Here is a 19559-nt window from a genome sequence, read left to right as displayed (position 1 = left end):
TAATCAGTTGTTAATTGCAGCAGACTTCTCATTAGCATCATGCAGTTAGATCTACGCTCTATTAGGGTTTCACTTAGAGACGATTGGTTGGATCAATTCAATTAATTGTGATCTTATTCAAGGGAGTTGAATTATTTGTTTGCATATTTTAATATATATCTAAGATTGTTAGAAGGGCTTAAGCAGCTTAATGAAAATTTTTATTTGAATAATCAATAGAATAATTGATTACCAATATAATCTTTAGTTGCAGCCCTAATTCTACTACAAAATAAGATCCATAAATCTCTTTTAAAGTTCCTTTTGACTCAGGACTTGACTAGCATAAGGTCAGAAGCGCTGTGTTAAACTAGTTTTTAAGTTACTGACTCCATGTTGTAAACCCGAAACACTGAAACAAGATTTCAAGCCTGATCATCTCAGATATCGTAGGTTGCAGATTTCTTTCCCCTGTACTTGCTGCTTTGTGTTTTTGCAGATAGAGACCACTTCCAGCTGGGTTCGCTTTCCCACCTGCTGAATGCCAAGGCTGGGGGCTACCAGGAGCTGCCCGACTGGCCCGAAAGCGCCCCCGACCCCTCCGTGCGCAACGTGGAGGTGAAGGAGTCTGTGCGTGCAGTGGGAACAGTAATATACAGAGACACGGGGGCCCCCCGGGGGCCCCTACAGACGGAGGGGAGCGAGGGCTGCTCCTCCGCCAGAGCAGTGCCTCAGAGGGGCTGGACACCAGAGCTTCCCATCCAAAATAATCTCAACTCCAATATATCATGGATTCCTCATCCATCCATTTACAGCCCGTTACCATTGACACACATCCTTCTGGTTGCCGTTGACTACCCTGATGGGTGTTGGTTAACGGCTTTCCCTCCATTGAGGAGAATGAGTCACACAAAGAAAAGAGGATTCTTTTCTTGTTGATGAGAGAAAGTTGTTGCAATGAAGTTTTGTGTTCAGACGCATCTGGAAAACAGTCTGTGGTAGCAAGCTCCTCTCATCCTCTCTGCTGCACTCGTTCTGCTGGGCAGCAGCTCCTCGGCCCGTCCACACATCGTTTCTCGTTTTGAACCACATTGTGATACGGAGGGGGAGCAGGCTTTGGTTCTGAACTGAGACCAACAGCGTTGTTCTGATTCACATATTCTTTTATTTCATGTCGCCACAGAGAGGTGCGGGCTTTTCTTCACCTGTGCTCTCCATATTGCTAATTTCTCTGGTGCTTTTTCTCGCATTTCATTATGCAAACTGCAAGAACAGCATGACGGGAAATTTGATTCATTTTGAAACGATTCAAAGCATTGAATTACCGCAGTTAGACAGCCGATGCCTAGTTGCAAACCACTTGGGAACGTTGCATTTAATTTGAAATTAGATTAAGGTATTTCCTAAATTAATCATTAAAATTTTCACAAAAATAATGACTTAAACTGTTAATAGAAAGCAAAGTCTTACCAGTTCTGACCAAAGTCTCTCCTCTTCTTCTCCATCCCATCCCAGTTGGCACTGCAGTGTGTTTTAAATGGACGTAGAATCAAGTGATCCAAAGGCTCGATTCTACCGCCACATACAGTGTTTTTGTTTAATAGTGAAACCAGGAACCTGCCATTGATGAGGTCATGAGCGCAAATAATTTACATTTGTTTATTGCAACAGGAAAGAGAAGATGACGAAGAAATGTTGCTTATTTGGATTTAGAGTGGATTTATTGCTTGTTTTCCATAAATCTTCTCACTGAAGGAAGCAGCAGAAACCCTTTACTCCATGTTTCTGTTTGCCCTCACATAGATCAGACAGCTCAGGTAGCTCAAAGGATGCCACGATCTACCTCAGAAGCAAAGCTAGCTCTCAGGTAGGCTAGCTCTGCTACTAGCCTACCTCAGAGCTAGCTTGACGTAGGCTAGCTCTGTTTCTGGGGTAGCCTTTCTTAGCTAGCTCAAAAGCTGAGCTAGGATGAGTTAGCTCTGTTTCTGAGCTAGTCTGTTAGTGTTGAAGTTTGTATGAACCTCAGCCAAAGATTGTAGACAGCGATATACTTTTAATATCTTGTATGAACAGTCTAAAACTATCAAATCAAAAAATAAATAACAAACAAAACCCTCTGGTCAGATTCAGATTGAAATACGGTGACTTCAGAAATACTGGATCCAATCGTTCCTTTTCGATTGTGACATAAATACTGCGATGACAAAAATGGTGCGACATATTGTGCAGCTCTTCAATTGCCATTATCGACATGCACATTTTCTTTCTCCTCTGCCAAAAACTCATGGAATACATTAAGATATTGTTGATATTCTAATTTTGATCTTCTCTGTCTCATCAGAATTTATAGTGTAAAAAAAAAAAATCTAAAATATATGTGTGATATCCTCACGTTTTAGCTAAAAGGCTAAAACAAACTAAAGCATCAGTAGGATTTTTGAATTGGCGCCTCAGAAGGCCCCAGAAGGCTCAGTTTTGACCGGCTCTGTTTCCCTCTGCACGCCGCATCCCGTCCTCAGACGGAGGAAGTCATAACCACCGGCGAGGGGCGGATCGGCCTGCTGGGAGACTGGCGAGAGGTGCCCCGCCTGCAGAGTCTCAGAGTGCAGTGGTTTGGGTTCTGATGGCTGCTCCTGCTCATTTCCTTCAGATTTCACTCTTACTCTTTTTCTCCACCAAACTTTGGCAAAGCTGGAATTGTGAGCTACACAAACATTTGTCCACAATTCAGATTTTCTTAATCTTACATAATTTTTGTCTCTTTTATAACTGAACGCCAAAATTATTATCTTTTTTTATTTTTTTTATTCAGATGTAAACAGGGTCAAAGAAACATCCCTGAAAATAGAAATAGCAAAAAACTTTCTAGCATTTTCTAGATTAACAGTAATCTTGATTTGAAGGCATTATTGTGCATTATCTGCAAAAACACAACATCTTACCATTTTTTTGTCTACTTTCTAGTGCAAATATTTTAGTACACTTGAAATAAGACAAATGCAATTTAAAAAGAATTTTCAGGAAGATATAGGAGCTTCTTTTAAGCCAATAAATCACCAATATCGATGAAAATGTGCTAGTTCCATTAGCAGATTATTTCACGTAATATTAAGATTGGGAATTATTTCTTCCCAATAATCTGCTGGTGGAGCTAATACTTTTAAAAATAAATATGAAGGAATCATTTACTTTAAACAAGCTCTTATATCTTACCAAATGTCTTATTTATGTACTAAGATATTTACACTTTAACTAGACCAAAAATACTTGTTAAGATTTTGTGTTGGTGTGGTGCGTTCTTCAACTGACTCTGACCTGATTTTACTGTATCCTCCATACTTTATAATGGATCCTCTGACCTGTCATCCCAATATACAGTCAATAGAGAACAGTTTGAATTAAGTTCAGAGTTGTAGCTAAAGTTAATGAATAATGGTGTGATATTATTATTAATTTTACATTTGCTCTTTTTGTTGGCTGCTACAGTGAGACTCTTTACTTTGACTGAACCTGTCAGGAAGGACTTTTAGTTCTCTAAATGACTTCTGGTTTTAAGCTTGTTTGGCGAACATGAAGTCAGGGAGATGACACACTGTTGGCCAAACATTAAAAACACAGGGCTTATCTTTTCATACATAGTTTCCCCAGCTGACCCTGTTTCCTCTGCTGCACCTCACTGCTCCTTCTTCAAAGTTGTGATGTTTTTTTGTTTCTTTTTAACGTGTGGCGTTGCTTCATGTGATCTCACTCCAACCTCCTTACTCATTCATCGCTGCGCCTGTGCCTCTCATCATGGCCGTGATTTCATTGTTCACTAACTTGTCTTGTTTTGTTGTTGATGGTTTGATCGTAAGTATACCTGTGCATGTGCACAGCACCGTTCACGCGTATCAGAAACTCTGGTAAAGATGTGTAAAAAAAAACCTTGAAATTAGATCACCTTTTATTGCTGTTGCATAGTCTTACACTAAAATGTTCAGAAAAAAACCTAAGCTTTGACTTCAGCAAGTATTTGGTAGGGAGAAGCAAATTGTTTTTGTTGTTAATTACTTACGCAGCCATGACTTTTGTAAAACCCTCTTTGCCACTAGAACTTCGTCTTTCTCTGCGACCATTCATAAGATACAGTTGATTTTGTATCTGATGAACTTCTGTGTTGAGTTTTGTTCATGTGTTTTGGATCATTATCCTGGTGACAGAATCAATGATGAATCAATGATGACGGCAGACGCCTTCATATTGCTAATGGTGGATAAACAACGGAACGTTTCAGGAAATTTGTTAATCTGCCGTCATTAGTGGCTACGCTAACTAGCCTTAGCATCCGTGAACCACCTGTAGCATAGCAGAGACTAATCTGAAAAGTGTAAGGATTGCGTACGTAGGAGTGACTAACAGTCCTAAGACCTTCTTCTTGGCTCTGATTGGTTCTTTTTGACCAATCCGTGTATTTATGCAAAAGGAAGCATAGCTCGATTTCTTTTCTTTTAATTTGAACTCTTATATTGCACTGTCACATGACAGTTTTAGCAAATATCTAAAAAAAAAAGCATATTGTTCAATAAGAGTTGCATAATTTAAATGTTTTGTTATCTTTCCCATTTTGTGTATGCGTGAAAACAAAAGGGCCTTTATGTTCAGTCTTGTGACACGACTTGATTTTAACACATCCTAGACACTTTGATCAACTTAAACATTAAAGCTAAAATTTCATTTTATATGGATTATTGGGATTGTTGTAAAACTGACATAACGAGAAAATGAACTGAAACACAAACAAAATGTGATTTTATTTTAAGGTTATTGCACATCTTTTGCAGCCTGGGTCAAAATACGTGTGGAGGGTTCTGCGCATTAATATGAAGTTATATTGGAGTGCAAAATGATCATTTAGTCGCTTCATGTTAGCCAGATACTGTGATAGTAATTTTACATGCAGTGATTGAATTCGGGGTTTATTTCCTGTCTCTGAGTTTCCAATTTGTTTAAACCTTTTTATATATATATACATATATATATATATATTCCCTGCCTCTCTCTCTTGCTTTAAAACAAACAGAACATTTCCTTCCTTCTTCCTCATCTCCATCCCTACTCTCTCTCTTTTTTTTTTGTTCTTTTCTACATCTGCCAGGTTTTTGCGCTGCTCGAAAGAGTCACAACACTTACGAGCGTGAGTCCGTTTAGCGGCGATGAGCCACAAGTTCCTTCAGCCCGAAACCCACGTATAGCCGCGAAAAGCAAACCCAAAGTGCTTTTTTCACCCTGCCTTATTATTATGTAGTTGCTGTTCTGTGCTTAGCTGAGCCGAAGCCACCTGAAACACAGCTCTCCTGTCTCCCTCCTCCTCCTCACCATTGCAGAAGTGATGCTTTCGGCGGGGCGCCGGCACGTCAGGCTTGTCGAGACGCGTTAGCGGAGTGATTTTTAAATGGGACCGGGAGATGTCCGCGGTCATTACCGAACAGCTCCGGTCAATGAGCGCGGACACGGAAAGAGCAGATTGCTTTCTTTGGAAAGAAAAAAAATAATCAAGAGTAGGAGGATAAGTCCTCAAAGACATCACTTCTGGTAATGAAAATGCTCCCTGTATTGAAAGGAAACCATTTATGCAACTGGTCATGAAGGCAACACCTGGTGCTCGTCTCAGTCGGCGTAAAGAAGCATCCGATATAAAGCAATTAATTTTCTTTTCTTTTTCTTTTTACTTCTCTCGCAGGGAGATGTAAAATACGTCAGAGTATTAAGGTCGCGCTAGGAAAATAAAAAATATAAAAGTACGAGAATAAAGCTATAATGCTACGAGAATAATGTCACTTTATTCTCATAATATTTTTTCATACTATTTTATAGTCATTTTATTATGACTTTATTCTCATAATTGTAAATTTTTCTTACTTATGGCCGTAATACTCAGTCGTGGTAAAAACAGTGACGGTCTCAGAAACTTTCACAGGGGTGGCCAGACCAAACTTTTAATTTGATAAATTTAGCTGCTGTCTTGTTGAAAAAAGGCGACTCTTGACGCCTTTCTGTGACATAAATATGATTCTCTAGAGGGAGGGGGCCAGCATTTTTCAAAAGGGGGCCGTGGCCCCTAGCCCCTCCCTTGAGGGCCCCACTGTGTAAAAGCAGATCAGCAGCAGCGATGGATGGCTTCATTTGGCTGCATCACGCCCAGGCAGAGGCATTCATGGCCATGCTACTCTGCCCACGTCTGTGCTTTTTGCTGAGGGTTATTTCTTTTTTCTTCTTCTTTTGTTTTTTTTTTTTTTGTTGCTCCCTTCCACTGTGGCAGAAATAAAAACTGACCGGGCTCCGTTTCTGTCCACCAGGTGCCTGAATGGACCAAATGCAGCAGCCGGGAGAAGAGAAAGGAGAAGAAAGTCGAGAAGCCGTTCTACTCCGACTCCGAGGGCGAGTCCGGCCCGACCGAGTCTGCTGATAGCGGTAACGTTTAGCCTCGGCGTGCCGTCATTTTATCAAAATGGATGTCTCTATGAGTCACAGACACGTCAAGGACGTTACTGAACAAAAGTCTGTGCGAGGGACTTTATCCCTACACCTACACCTTTTTTTTCCCCTCCCTGTCTGAAGTTAAGTCAGACCAAAACCTCTCTGGTGTTTGCTAAACAGAAATAGTTTTCTATTATTGTTAAGTCCCAATAACGAGAGGATATGTCAAATACTTGTTTATTAATGTCTTCAAAATCACAGTAAAGTTCAGGAAACATAAACACTTCACCTACACGCTTTTGTTTTTAATATTGTAAATTAAATACTTGCATAACTTAATGTTAGAGAAGTTAACGCCTCTTTTTTAAAAGAAATTATGGATTTAATCAAGTATTTTATTCATTTGTTATGAATAAAACAAAATGAATGATTTTTTGTTTTATTCAAAAATAAAACAAAAGTTGTTTTTTTTGTAAAACTGTATACAAACCAGCACAGTATTGCTTCTCTGAAATCATAACTAAACTGATTATCAAAGTTTTGCATAAGCTATGAAGATAAATAGATAAACATCTGGTTAGTTTGGGCTAATCATTTGACCCAAGATGTCTTTCTCTTGGTCTGAAAGCAAACTAAAGCGTTGAATTGTTTCTATAAATTACTCTGATGATACTGAAAATGTCAAAGCAGCTCAACTTCAACTTGTTCGATTCGACCTTAAGGTTGATTTGTTGTCTTCATGCGAGCCTTAGACTAAATGTTCGAGACACAAAGTGACAGATCATAGTGGTGGACGACTTGTCCCTAAAAATGTGCCCGGAGCATCAATAAGTCAAAGTATCCCACACCTGCAAAGCAGTTTTGATGAAATACTTTCCCTCCGACCAACTTTTCTCTTCCTTTCCAGAGTCGGACTCTGTCAGCGGCTCGGAGAGCGGCAGCGGCAGCGAGGGGAGCGGCTCGGCCTCGGAGAGTGAAGAGAGCGGCGAGGTCTCCATGTCTGAGGAGGAAGACAGGGAGAAGGGAAAGAAAACAAAGAAGAGGGAATTAACGAAGGCCGTGCAAGAAAGCGAAAGGTGTCTAACACATTTTGAAGGGTTTCCAATCTTATTGTTTTCCAGGGGATTTTTGTAATCAGTGTTAAAGCCTGAGGTCGTCCGGCGTCACTTCCCTTTAGCTGAAACCGGATCAGAGTCTGTCTTGTTCATTTAATCGTCGTCTCCTTTCTGTTTTCAGTGAGCAGAGCAGCGAAGAGGAAGACAGGAAACACGAGAGGAAGATGAAACAGCGGAAGAGCGACTCTGAGTCGGAGTCTGACGAGGAAGAGGAGAGCGAGTCTGAGAGCAGCCAGTCAGAGTCGGACGACTCCGAGTCCGAGGCAGAAGTCCGAAAGAAAAAGAAGGTACACCGAGCAGACTGAGACGGAGACATGACGTTTCATAAAATATTCATAACTCTGGAGGGATTGTTTACATTTTGTATAAGTATAAGAAGAGAGAAATGACTGACTCTGCGTTTTGTCCTTCATGATAGAGATGATAGCTTTGGATTTTAATCTCAGAATCATTATTTTTATAATCAAGACTGACTTTTATGTATTTTAATATCTGAATTTGGACTTTTATCTCAGAATTATGATTCCTCCTCATCCCCCAGGATTAAAACTTTAATATCAGGGTTCAGATTTTAATCTCAGAATTCTTTCTTTTTTTAAAAAGAATTTTATTCTCAGAATTAAGAATCTCCAAATTAGGACATTAATTTGGAGATTCAAATGAATGAATTTGAACCTCAGCGACTTCTTTTCTCTCTGAGTTTCTCAGAATTCAGAGATAAACTTCTTTCAAAATTAAGTTTAAATTTTATTTATTTATGTTTATTGTTTTTAGTGACCCTAGTCCTGTTCCACGTGTCTTATAAATTGTCAGGTGCTCATGACGTTTGTACTTGACCTTCCTCCAGGCAGCTGAATCTAAACCTCCTTCCAAACCCGTCAAGAAAGAAACCAAGAAAGAGAAGAAGGAAATGTCTCTTCTGGACCTCGATGATTGTGAGTTGGGTTGTTTTTTTTTCCAGCTCTGTTCCATGTTTCTGCAGAGAAAGCAGATGTTTGATGTAAACACAGTTCTGGTCTTCTGCTTATCAAACAATAGACCAGATAACATGATTTCTTTCTCATAAGGACTGAATGGAAAAAGGTTCAGCGTCCGGTTTCCGTCTCTGAATGTTGACGTCTATCTTTTCCTCCCAGTTGAACCAGCTCCCTCACCTCAAGTCACACCGGTCAACAACTTGCTCTCTAACAGCCTGGTGACCGACCTGGAGGGCCTCTCCCTGTCCGAAGCCGTCCTGTCACCGGCAGTAAGCAGAAACGCCTCCGTCTTCCTGTCTTTAAAGTTGCGGGGTGGATTAGAGTCAGCGTGTGAGACAAGAGGTGTGTTTCCGCAGACCATCGCCCCCTCCAGCGCGCTGAAGATCTACGAGCTGCTGCACCGCATCACGGGCGAGGGTCTGTCGGTGGAGTACTGCTTCAGTCGGCAGCCGTTCAGCCCCGACGCCAACATGGTGGCGGTGCAGATGCAGTTCACCAACAGCTCCACGTCCGACGCCAAGAACCTGCACATGGAGGACGTGAAGCTCCAGTCGGGGATGAGGGTGAAGGAGTTCCCAGAGATAGGTACCCCGACAGCAGACATCGCTCGTGCGTTTAGGCTTTGTTTCCTGACTTTTAATCGACGTCATTTACGCTTTTGCGTGTCGACAGAGTCGCTGCCAGCCGGTGAGACGGCCGCGGCGGTTATGGGCATTGATTTCTGCGACTCGACACAAACTGCAAACTTCCAGCTGTGGTGAGCTGATGTCTCTGTTCGCTCAGCTTTACGTTCTCACACTCGACTAGGACGTCTGTAGCAAAACTATCAGTTTTTTCTAATAGTTACTTTTGACATTTGCAAAACAAGAGCGTTTCAATTTTTACAAACAGCAAAACTCTGCGCGGCAAAAGCCAGTTTCTTTCTCACAATCCGTAGATCGTTTCTCAAAATTAAATATCAGTGTCAGTAGCAGGTCTGTGACAATTTTTCATTGTTTATGGATAAGACGGTAAAATTGACTGGTCATGTTGTCATAACAGTGTATTCTGGTGGGACACACAAAAGAGTAGGTGTTGTAAACTACGACCGAAGTTCTGATGATCAGCATTTTGTACGATTGTAAGAGATCAACGGCAAAAGACAGGACAAGATTAACATTTAAGCTTTTACTGTATTTTTGATGACAGATCATTTTTGTGATTCAGAAAGGAAAGGATGGTCCTTCAGAGCACAAAGGATAAAAACAAAAGTTAAATTGGGAACATAAGACAATCTCCTTAACCCTTTGCTGTATTAAGAGTTGGACCCCGTGAGCTTTTTACCATGTGTGCAAATTCACGTCTCTGCGCAGCCTGAAGCTCCGTTGTCCCATTTGAAGAAAAAAAAAAAAAGTAGTACCACTTCTATGCCTGAATCTATTTTCTTTGTGAAATAAAACCAATGCTGATCAAAAATCAATAAATCTATCGTTGTCGTTTTGCAGCACGCACACCAGGAAATTCTTCGTGTCCATCCAGCCGCCTGTCGGAGAGCTGATGAGGCCGGTCTTCCTTACAGAGAACGAGTTCAAAAAAGAGCAAGGTGAGCGTTCCTTTAAAGTGCAGTAAAATGTTACTCTGCCATTGATGCTGAGGCGTAGCTAGGCTTTTTCTCTCATTATTGCTACTAAATATCATATACATCAATCTTTCAATGAAACTAGGCGCTGAAATTAGCCAACTGCCTGCAGTCTCTCTCTCGTGTTTGAATCTAAATGTTAATGAGCAATTACTAATTTTTTTAAAATAAACTTGAAATAATAAACAAAAAAGTTGTTAATGGTGGTTGTAAAACAATGAAAGGAGCTTTTCTGTCAACGACTGACATGCAGTTTGGACAAAATGCTAATCTATGCAGGGTCTCCCTCAGTGCATTATAAGCCTGGTGGGCTGCCAGGCTGTACTTCACCCCCCCACCAGGCTAAACATTGTTTGTTCATTTATTTTAGTACATAAGCAACAGGCCCAACTATATTTATATATAATAAGAAGTTCTATCTTCTTAAAAAAGATAATAGTATTTGGTTATGCATACCAAACCTATTGAAAGACTAGTTTTATTTAGTGCACTGCCATGTTTTCTGTCTAACTTCTCTACCCCCCAGGCTTAGCAAGTTTTCTAGGGGAAATCCTACTGTGTACTGGAGGATATGAAGAAACTGATCCAGCTCTGGGGTGTCGGGGGCGGTGGCCAATCACATTTCAAGGGTGGCCGGTGCCCCACCCTGTGGCCACACCCCCTGGCTGAGCCCATAAAGCATAACGTCACCTTCCTTAAAACACATTTTTACCAAAAGGGATTTTTGCAACAAATAAACCCCTCCTTTTTATAATCAAAGAAAATAAGAAAAATATTTTGGTGAATAAAGACTTAGACCACTATTTTAGGAAGGTGACGATAATGTAAAATGGTCCCAGTTAGAAACAGAAACAGCTTTAAAGGTGAAATGACTCTTGAAGTGTGGCTACATGAATCATGCTGCAGCCTGAACCTCTGCAGTAAACGTGTAGTAAACGTGTAGTAAACGTGTAGTAAACGTGTCCTCCTCTTCATACCTCATAGAGAAGCCTTTTCAGACTGTGGGTAAGTTGGCTTTGATAGGCTTGTTGTTGCCAGACATCTGTGTGCCCGCCTGCTTTATAGCAAACCTCAGAACCCCCACATCCCCACCATCATCCCTCCCCCTCCCTGAGACGCGACCCCCGACCCCTTCCTGCCTTGGTAGTCACACTCTAGCTGACCTGCTGATCACAGGAATGACTGGAAATGCTCATCCACTGATCATGATTCAGTTCTGTTTGAGCACAAAGCAAATGACAGAAAATACTTTGAGACCACGAGTAGTGTTGTTGTTGTTGTTGATGTTGTTTTTCTGAACTGTTTCTTTGCAGAGAAACTGAATTTTTGAGCGTTGATTTAGTTTTAGCTCGGTAATGGCTTTTTACTTAAGTGTTTGTGGTTTGTACATTTGAGAAGCAGTTTGGAAATGTATTGGGAGTTGAGAGGTCAACCATCAACCCCCTTCTGTGTTCAGTGGGAAGCATCACTGCATTCCAGGTTGCACAGTATGTTTGTTATTCCTGGTTTACTGGACACTACTAAAGTCCTTATATGCAGCGGGTTTTAAAGGTAGTCATGCAGAAACCACCTTGCTGGGCTGTAAATACAGTATGTGTGCTGTATGTAATACTGTATGTCCAAACATGGTAGACATCTAGAACTTTTTACATATATATTTATATATATTCTGGTCGTACATTATTTCACTGCCTTTCTTTTTCAATGGTGAGATGTTAGAAATGACTAAGCCTGTCACAATAAGCAATACATCAATTGATAAATGATAAATCAGTCATTCAACACAAGCTCACCTTTAATATTGTTGAAAAAAACATTGTAAATATTTGACACCTGTGCAAAGTAGTTAGCTTGCGCTTCCTGCCACTTTTACTTGTTTTTCCTGTCTAAGCCTACTGATATTTTTTTAATGCAGTTTTGTTTATAACATTTTAGTTACTGTGGTTTCAGATGTTTATTTGGTTGCAGTGTTAAATGTTGTACGCACATTATTATGCCAGCATTATTTTAGTGAAAAATGCTCTCAAGATGGCAGTGTTATTATTTTATCACCACAATTTCTGGGACAATTTATCGTCCAGCTTGATTTCTTATGGTGACAGGCCTAGAAATGACTAAAGAATCAGCTTTTCTTTTTTCACCTCTGCTCTGCTGACACTCTTCCAGGTCAGCTGATGGGAATGAATGAGATCACAGAGAAGCTAACGCTAGACGCCAAGTGTCGGAACGAGCACGCCATCGTCCAGAGAGTGACCACGGCCGCCAACCTCAGCCGCGTCCCCTGTGGCTCAGACAGAGAGTGCAGGTAAGAGGATCAGCGCCTCGCTGTGCAGTAATCGTTGAAATGAAATGCATGACCAGCTTTCAAATCCAAGAATATAGCAAACGGTAACAGCATCTTTATCCAGACCACACAATATTCAATACATAACAGCAGTAATGACATTTGGAGTGTTGAATTGAACGTTTAATAAGGCTTCACACGTCAAATAGTTAATAGTTGTGTTCTGTACTGGGTATGATCTAAAGCAGACATGGCTTCAGATTAGGAGGGTTGAATTTCCAATGACTAAATAATTTAGAAAGAAATCTGTGGCATATGATATTCAGTTGGCTGCATTCTCCACTTTAGCCATTAGGTGTCACTACATCATTTAATTCATTTTACAGCCTGTAGGAAAACTGGGAAAATGTCTTCCAGCAAGCCATAATAACAGATTTGAATACACTTTCAGATTCTCCCTCTGTTTATTACCTCTACAGCTGAGTAAGCAAAGAACCGTCTCAAGTTTTGTAAGTTTGAGTAGTTAGCCCGCACCGACTTTAGCTTGTACATCATATAGATATCCATTTTAATTTTAAAAAAGGTGCAGTTGTTTTGGAAAAGTTTGATTCTGGAAAAAAATGGGTTCCATATTGTTATAGTAGTGTTTATTTTCATGTCCATACTTGAAATCTATAAAGAAAGCAAAACAAACTAGACTATGACCATCAATACATGTTCTTGACAAACACTCTGGACCAATAAGGACAACAAAGTTCAAGTAGAGTATGATTTTAGAGAGCTAGTAGACCAGCACTCTATCCCAATTTAAAAGAGCTCAGTGGAAGCTAATCTGTAATTAGCCCCAGCAGCAGCTGTAATAAAAAAATGACAGAAAATTATAGAAATTGTTACTGCAGTGGTGACTGGTGTGTATTAACACTCTGTTTTAAGGTAACAACTGTTTCTACAATGCTGTCTGCTTGCTAGCTAAACTTTTTTTCTTGAGCTGATGGTAAACCTAGTGTAACCCCCAAGAAAGGTTACTTCAAATACCCTTGATAATAGTAGATGGCAGGTAAGTTGATTTACTTCATTGACTAATACCAACACTTTACAAGTATAACAAAAGTTGGGCCTGATCAGAAGATTCTGAATTCACGGGAGCCTGGGTGTGAGCAACAACAGAGGAGAGCACACAATGTCTATAAGGAAGAGTAGAATTTAATATAGTGAACATTTGTGGATCCTCATTTACAAATTAACAAAAATTGCACACTTAAAAAAAATAATCCTGTGTTTTTTAGTCTTTCCAATGTGTCTGTCAAATGTTCATTCAATGCCTCACTGCTAGTGACCAGTCGGGTCACCATCTACCGGTTCACTCTGTCCTCTGGGGCTCGCCATTCAAGTTCTGGAGAGGGTAATATTGAGGTCTCTGGGCACTGCAGGCCAAAATTGCACCATAAGCAAAAGAAAAAAAACCTGACCCATGCCACATGATGCTAAACGAGGATTTTTCTGGGCTTCAGCCGCTCACAAGGGAAGCTTTCAATTTCCAAGATTCTTCATCAAATTTGACAAGATCTTCCAGACTATGAGCGGAAACAACCGGAAACAAATCTCAGCTTGCAGTTAAAGGGGCGGGACAATCAACCTTATTGGCTGATGTGAAATCAGACTGTGCCAGCTATTGGTTGTTTAATCCTTCACTAAAAGCGTATTTCATAGTTTTAAAAGATTTTTAGCACTTTTTATCTACGTTTATGAACATATTTATTAACTTATTTTTAACTTTATTACTTTTTAACTCTTATTGTAGAATAAGACATTAAATCTACTTATACTTTTTAATCTGGTTGTAGAAGAAGACATTAAATCAACATTTTTATTTTTATTTTTTTTTCTCCCCTCCAGGGGGTCTTTTTGTGGGCTCTAGTGTCCCTTATACAACAGTAGGCTGACAGGAAAGGGGGAAGGAGAGGGGGGAAGACATGCGGGAATCAAACCCACGACGGCCGCGTCGAGGACTGAAGGCCTCCAAACGTGGGGCGCACTACCCTCTACGCCACTGGAGCACGCCCCATTATTCATTTTTTATTTGTGTTTTTAACACTGGGTTACACTAGCTTTTTCACTTTTCAGAAACTTCTTCACCTTTAATGGATACGGCCTTCTGTGAAAGGACATTGTTCACTCCGTCCTTTCCCATGTTTCCTCTAAGTAGGAACATATCTGTTTGTTAATGTTTCCATCATAACTCCTTTTTATTTGTTCAACATTGTTCACAAAAATAAACGGATTTCTGCAGAAATCACTCTCTGGTTGACCTCTAATCACTCTATAAAATGTTAACTGCTACAACGCAGTGTGAACTCAGGAAATCAATATGGTTGATAATGGAAATACTAATTGGTTTGGAAAACCTGATGATGAATCATTCATGTCAGTGTCGTCTCGAGTTGAAGGGTTTCGAAGCCTCACACAGGGTTATGGGTTGAATTCCCAGTTGGGGTCCTTCTCTTTACTTTCTACATTTGAGAAAAATCAGTGTGGTTTTTGCCTCCAGCTTGAGAATTCATCTAATTTTTGCATCTGAATCTGCATCCCGGTGACTGACGTCCATTTCACTCTTGTTCTGTTTTCAACCTTACTTCTGCTCTTTTTGTTTTGCTGCTTTGACCTCAGTCCTCCTGTTCCTCCTCCTGAACATCCTGTCCACAGGTTTGCTGGCAGAACGGTGACCAGCGGCAGTTTGGTGCTGGTCACCGTGGCGACCAGAGAAGAGGGCGCCGCCCAGCTGACGATCAACTGTGAGAAAATGGTGATCGGCACCATGCTGGTTAAGGACATCCTGCTGGCCCTGACGCAGTGACGACAAGCAGACACCCGGCTCGACTTGTGTCCCCTCACTCCAGCCACCTTGTGAATTTTGTTTAGGACTGGTCACCGCTCCATCTCCTGTGTTCTCCAGTGAGCCACGTTGGAGTGAAAGCTTCCAGAGTGTGAAAGAGAAGGACCTGGCTGCAGCAAACAGTAAGGGGCGGGACGGATCACTGTCAGTCTCATACCTTATTTGGAAATGGGAACATTGCACTCCGGAAGTAAAGGGGGCGCTATTTCTTATATTATCCGTGGTCTCCCGTTTTTATTTTCTTTTGAAATTTGTGATACATCTTCATGTTTAGGAAGGATTTTCACTTTCAGTATGTATTTGATCTTCTCTCTTTTATTTACTTCAGCGCAGCTCACAGTTTTAACCAAATTCTGTGACTTTCGGTGTACTTCTAAATCTGCTCCATAGTCACATTTTCTTTGGATGGCCATTGCCTCTGGTGGCGTGGGGGTGGTAACACAACTAATCTAATTACATTACTAAATCAGAATACCACAAAGTCTTTATTATTTAATATTAATTCTGGCATTATTGGAACCATAAAAGATAAATTCTCGAAGAAAACACCATACATTTTTATTTTCTTAAGGATGTAGAGCTATCGAAATGACCTAAACGAGACCATTGCACATCATAAATGATATCTATACATTTGCAGGAGGGATAAGAGAAATACAGACATGAAAACCAATTAGATCAACTATAATAAAAATACCATTTACAATGTATACATAAGAAACTAAATTGAACAATAACAAACAAATAAATTAGATTTTCTCAGAAAAATAACAAATCAGGTCGTTACAACTAGGGTTGTTAAACAAATACAAGCAAAAATTTACATTTCTGTTTTTATGGTGCCATATATATTATTATGAGACTTTTTGCTAGTAGAGTCTTGTATATAGGAAAAGATGAGATGAAACTATTTAGTCTATAAAGGTGCATAGACTATAAAACGATTAACATTCATAATATCAACAATTCAAAGTATCAACAATGTATGCATAGAGCAAAACTCTTCACATGCTATAGGTAAATGTTAGAATTCAGTTTGGTTAACATGGATGTTAACGTGGATGCTATCTACTAAAATATTTCTTGCCGTCTTCCATGTTCTTTCAGCAAAAGGTTGAGACAGAGTTGTTTTTGGTTTAGTTGCTACAGTATTCTTAAAAGTTTGTCATTCTGCAGCTGATGTGACCAAACCAGCTGAGGAAATTAAAAGTTAAAACACTCAACATTGTCTTCTACACAAGCTCTAGTTAGGTAACCACAAGATCACTGGGTCTCCTTAAAAGATAGAGTCTCTGAAAACATTTCTTGAAAATATAGTCAGTGTTTTCAGCAAAGTTGAGCTGACTGTCCAGGAATGATCCGAGGTATTTAAAATTAGCCAGTTTCAACAGGTCGGCCATCGAGTGAAACTGGAACCACTTTCAGGTCTTGTTTAGGTCATTTAATTAGCTCTACATTCTTAAGAGAATAAAAAATTAATAATTAATAATAAAGACTTTGGTATTCTGATTTAGTAATGTAATTATATTAGTTGTGCTACCACCCCCAAGCCACTAGAGGCAGTAGCAAGCCGGAAATAATGCGACGAAAGTACACAGAAAGCTACAGAATTTAAGAACTGTGAGCTGCACTGAAGTAAATAAAAGAAAGAAGATCAAATACATACTGAAAGTGAAAATCCTTCCTAAACATGAAGATATATCAGATTTCAAAAGGAAATAAAAACAGGAGACCGTGGATATTATAGGAAATAGCGCTCTCTTCATTTCCGACGTGCAATGTTCCTATTTCCAAATAAGGTCTGAGACTGACAGCGGTCCTTCCCGCCCCTTTCTGTTTTCTGCAGCGAGGTGTGCTTGGTGTGAAAAGCTAATGGCTCATTAGCTTTTCACATCTGAAGAGTGATAGAGAAGACATCTATTGAAAAATCGAATCAAATTGTAGCATAATCATCGTTTAGCTGCTCAATTACCCTAAATACCACTTACTGGTTTCCAGGATAAGTATTGAAGCAAAATGGACATTAATGTTTGGAAGTTCTCTGCTGTGCTTGTACTCATTGTCCACATTAAAAATTTTGTTTCAGGTGAAATTTTAAAAAATGTTTCCAAAACTGAAGATTTTAAACTCTCTTTGTGGTGTAAACCATGTGTAACCGTTTCTACTCACCCAGAAATAAGTAGAAACAATGATTTTAGAGGCCCATCTCGCATAGGTCCGGTTCTGATTTCTGTTCTAAAAACTACAACAGTGAAGCAGTTTTTATGTTGCTGTTTTTCCCTCCTCTTTTGTCCTGACTTTGTTTCCATTAAGCCTCAGTTTTAAGCTGGTGAAGGTAGTGACTGAGAGGAAAAGATGTTCAATCTTTAACCTGGGACTGCCTTAGCCGTGCTCAAGAAATTAATTTGAATTTGAATTTCTTTCATGTTGACATTAATATTTATTGTGGCTATGTAGTCTTCACAGTGGTTTGCATTGGAATCCAGGTGATGGTGGAGACATAAAGGTTTTCAAAAACAGAAGATAAATAATCATCTGCAGTGGTTTAGCTGGTGCATTGGAGATCCAAAATACACTAGAACTAAATTACTTTTATTTGTTTGGGGGAAAAAAAGAATAAAAAACGTCATACTGGTATGAAATCAGAACACTGTATACTTCTAAGACTGTAAGTTTTTATAAATTATAACAATTTCAATTGGACTTTTGAAGAGGAAAGAAATCAGCTCTATGAACATTTTATGAGCATTGGGGTTGTTATGTCAGATCATCACACGCTGTCAGAATAGCATACATGCATTGAGTATTCACGCATGCGCATTAAGAATTCCGATCGTCAGAGGAGCTGTCAGTTCAGCATACGCGACAAGTTATGACGAAAATAAGTCATTAAATTGTTTTCAATAACTAGAAAGATATACATGCATTGTCGTGGTTTCAAAGTGTATTTAAAGCTGAGACTAGCTGCAGTCAACTACAACACACGCCCGTGTGAAACTCATTAACCTACTTAACCACTAAGTCGGGATGTCGTACAGCTGTTAATAGCAAAGTGTATGACGATCTACGTCATGTTTCTATGTTGCTGATTAAATAAAATCATATGGTAATGGCAGTGTATACTTGTCTGATAGACATAGCCGTCACTTCATGCTAAGCGTATGACGATATGACAGCGTATGCTGATTTGACAAAACGGGCTCAATTTAAAAAAATAACACATCTGGATCATCCTCTTTTGTCTCAAGAAATAGTAATCATTTGCTACGGGCAGTAAAACAAAGGATAGGTTTTCTCCTTTTTTTTCATCATTTGGTGTATGGATTTATTTTTGCCCTTGGAAACAAAGTCAGGACCAGAGGTAATATATTATGTCAAATGTAGCCAGTCGTGGAGAGAGTACATATTCGCAAACATTTCGTTTTGGTTGCCATTAATCCTAAAACTTCCTGATAATAGCAGCACAGTCACAACGAGGAATGTAGAGATAATTAAATATTTCTTTTCCCCAACGAAAAGGAAGCGGTTTTCACAGAAAACAGCAAATTCACACCTGGTCATTCCTTTCATCTCCAATGACTTTGACATAGACGAAGTATGATTTATCAAGCCCTGTGTGTGGTTGTGAATTGTAATCTTGAGGTATTGCAAGTTTATTTATTGTACAAATAAAAGATTAAAGCTTGTGTGTCTTCTCTCTTTTACCGTGTATAATACCGTATTCTGGAAACTTTGTTTCTAAGTTTAAAAAAAAAAAGAAATCAGCAGCAGCACGAGCCTCTGAAGAATGTAGCGGGAACCTAGCAAGAGGACGTCAGACTGATTAGCTAACAACTAGATTATTGGCTCAGCAAATCACAAAAACCACAGGAGACTCGGAACTGCAAAATGTGGACGACTAAATTATACGTATACAGGGGAAATACAGAATAACATAAGAGTTTAACAGTCAATAATACACTCCAGGAACCAAATATTAAAAACACACTTAGGAGTTGCGTTCTTTACCTCAAAACTGGGAATGACCCTTTGCACGTGACCTCACTATTGGTAACGATGGAGACAATGCCTCACCGACCTGTAGCCTAGCATGTATGACAAAAGGCTGGTTAGCATCTGGTCTTTTTGTACGTTTTTAATGCCGCTCAGGTTTAAAGGGAAACGCTGTTTATGATATAGTGACATAAATCGTGTGAATTCAGGCAAAGTCGGTAATTTGATCCACACATCAGGAGAG

At 39.7% G+C, this 19559-nt stretch overlaps 1 protein-coding gene across 4 annotated transcripts in view; it reads left to right on the top strand.

Annotated features, from left to right (window-relative positions):
• The window catches only part of LOC122835962 (AP-3 complex subunit beta-2), a 44144-nt gene extending 28681 nt beyond the window's left edge, over positions 1-15463 (top strand). Inside the window, exons 17-28 of one of the 4 annotated variants that reach the window (XM_044125466.1) lie at positions 479-609; positions 5114-5152; positions 6315-6429; positions 7343-7511; positions 7672-7837; positions 8398-8485; positions 8687-8796; positions 8884-9112; positions 9200-9284; positions 10012-10109; positions 12312-12450; positions 15097-15463. In XM_044125466.1, coding sequence (XP_043981401.1) covers positions 479-609; positions 5114-5152; positions 6315-6429; positions 7343-7511; positions 7672-7837; positions 8398-8485; positions 8687-8796; positions 8884-9112; positions 9200-9284; positions 10012-10109; positions 12312-12450; positions 15097-15283 — 1556 coding nt within the window. In that variant the 3' untranslated portion in view covers positions 15284-15463. The remainder of the gene's footprint in view (positions 1-478; positions 610-5113; positions 5153-6314; positions 6430-7342; positions 7512-7671; positions 7838-8397; positions 8486-8686; positions 8797-8883; positions 9113-9199; positions 9285-10011; positions 10110-12311; positions 12451-15096) is intronic. The other 3 variants (XM_044125467.1, XM_044125469.1, XM_044125468.1) reach the window with 3 other exon arrangements.
• The last annotated feature ends 4096 nt before the right edge of the window (positions 15464-19559 follow it).

Source organism: Gambusia affinis, linkage group LG08, assembly GCF_019740435.1.
Source record: "Gambusia affinis linkage group LG08, SWU_Gaff_1.0, whole genome shotgun sequence".
In the NCBI taxonomy this organism is placed as follows: domain Eukaryota; kingdom Metazoa; phylum Chordata; class Actinopteri; order Cyprinodontiformes; family Poeciliidae; genus Gambusia; species Gambusia affinis.
This window is presented reverse-complemented; position numbering and strand designations above follow the sequence as displayed.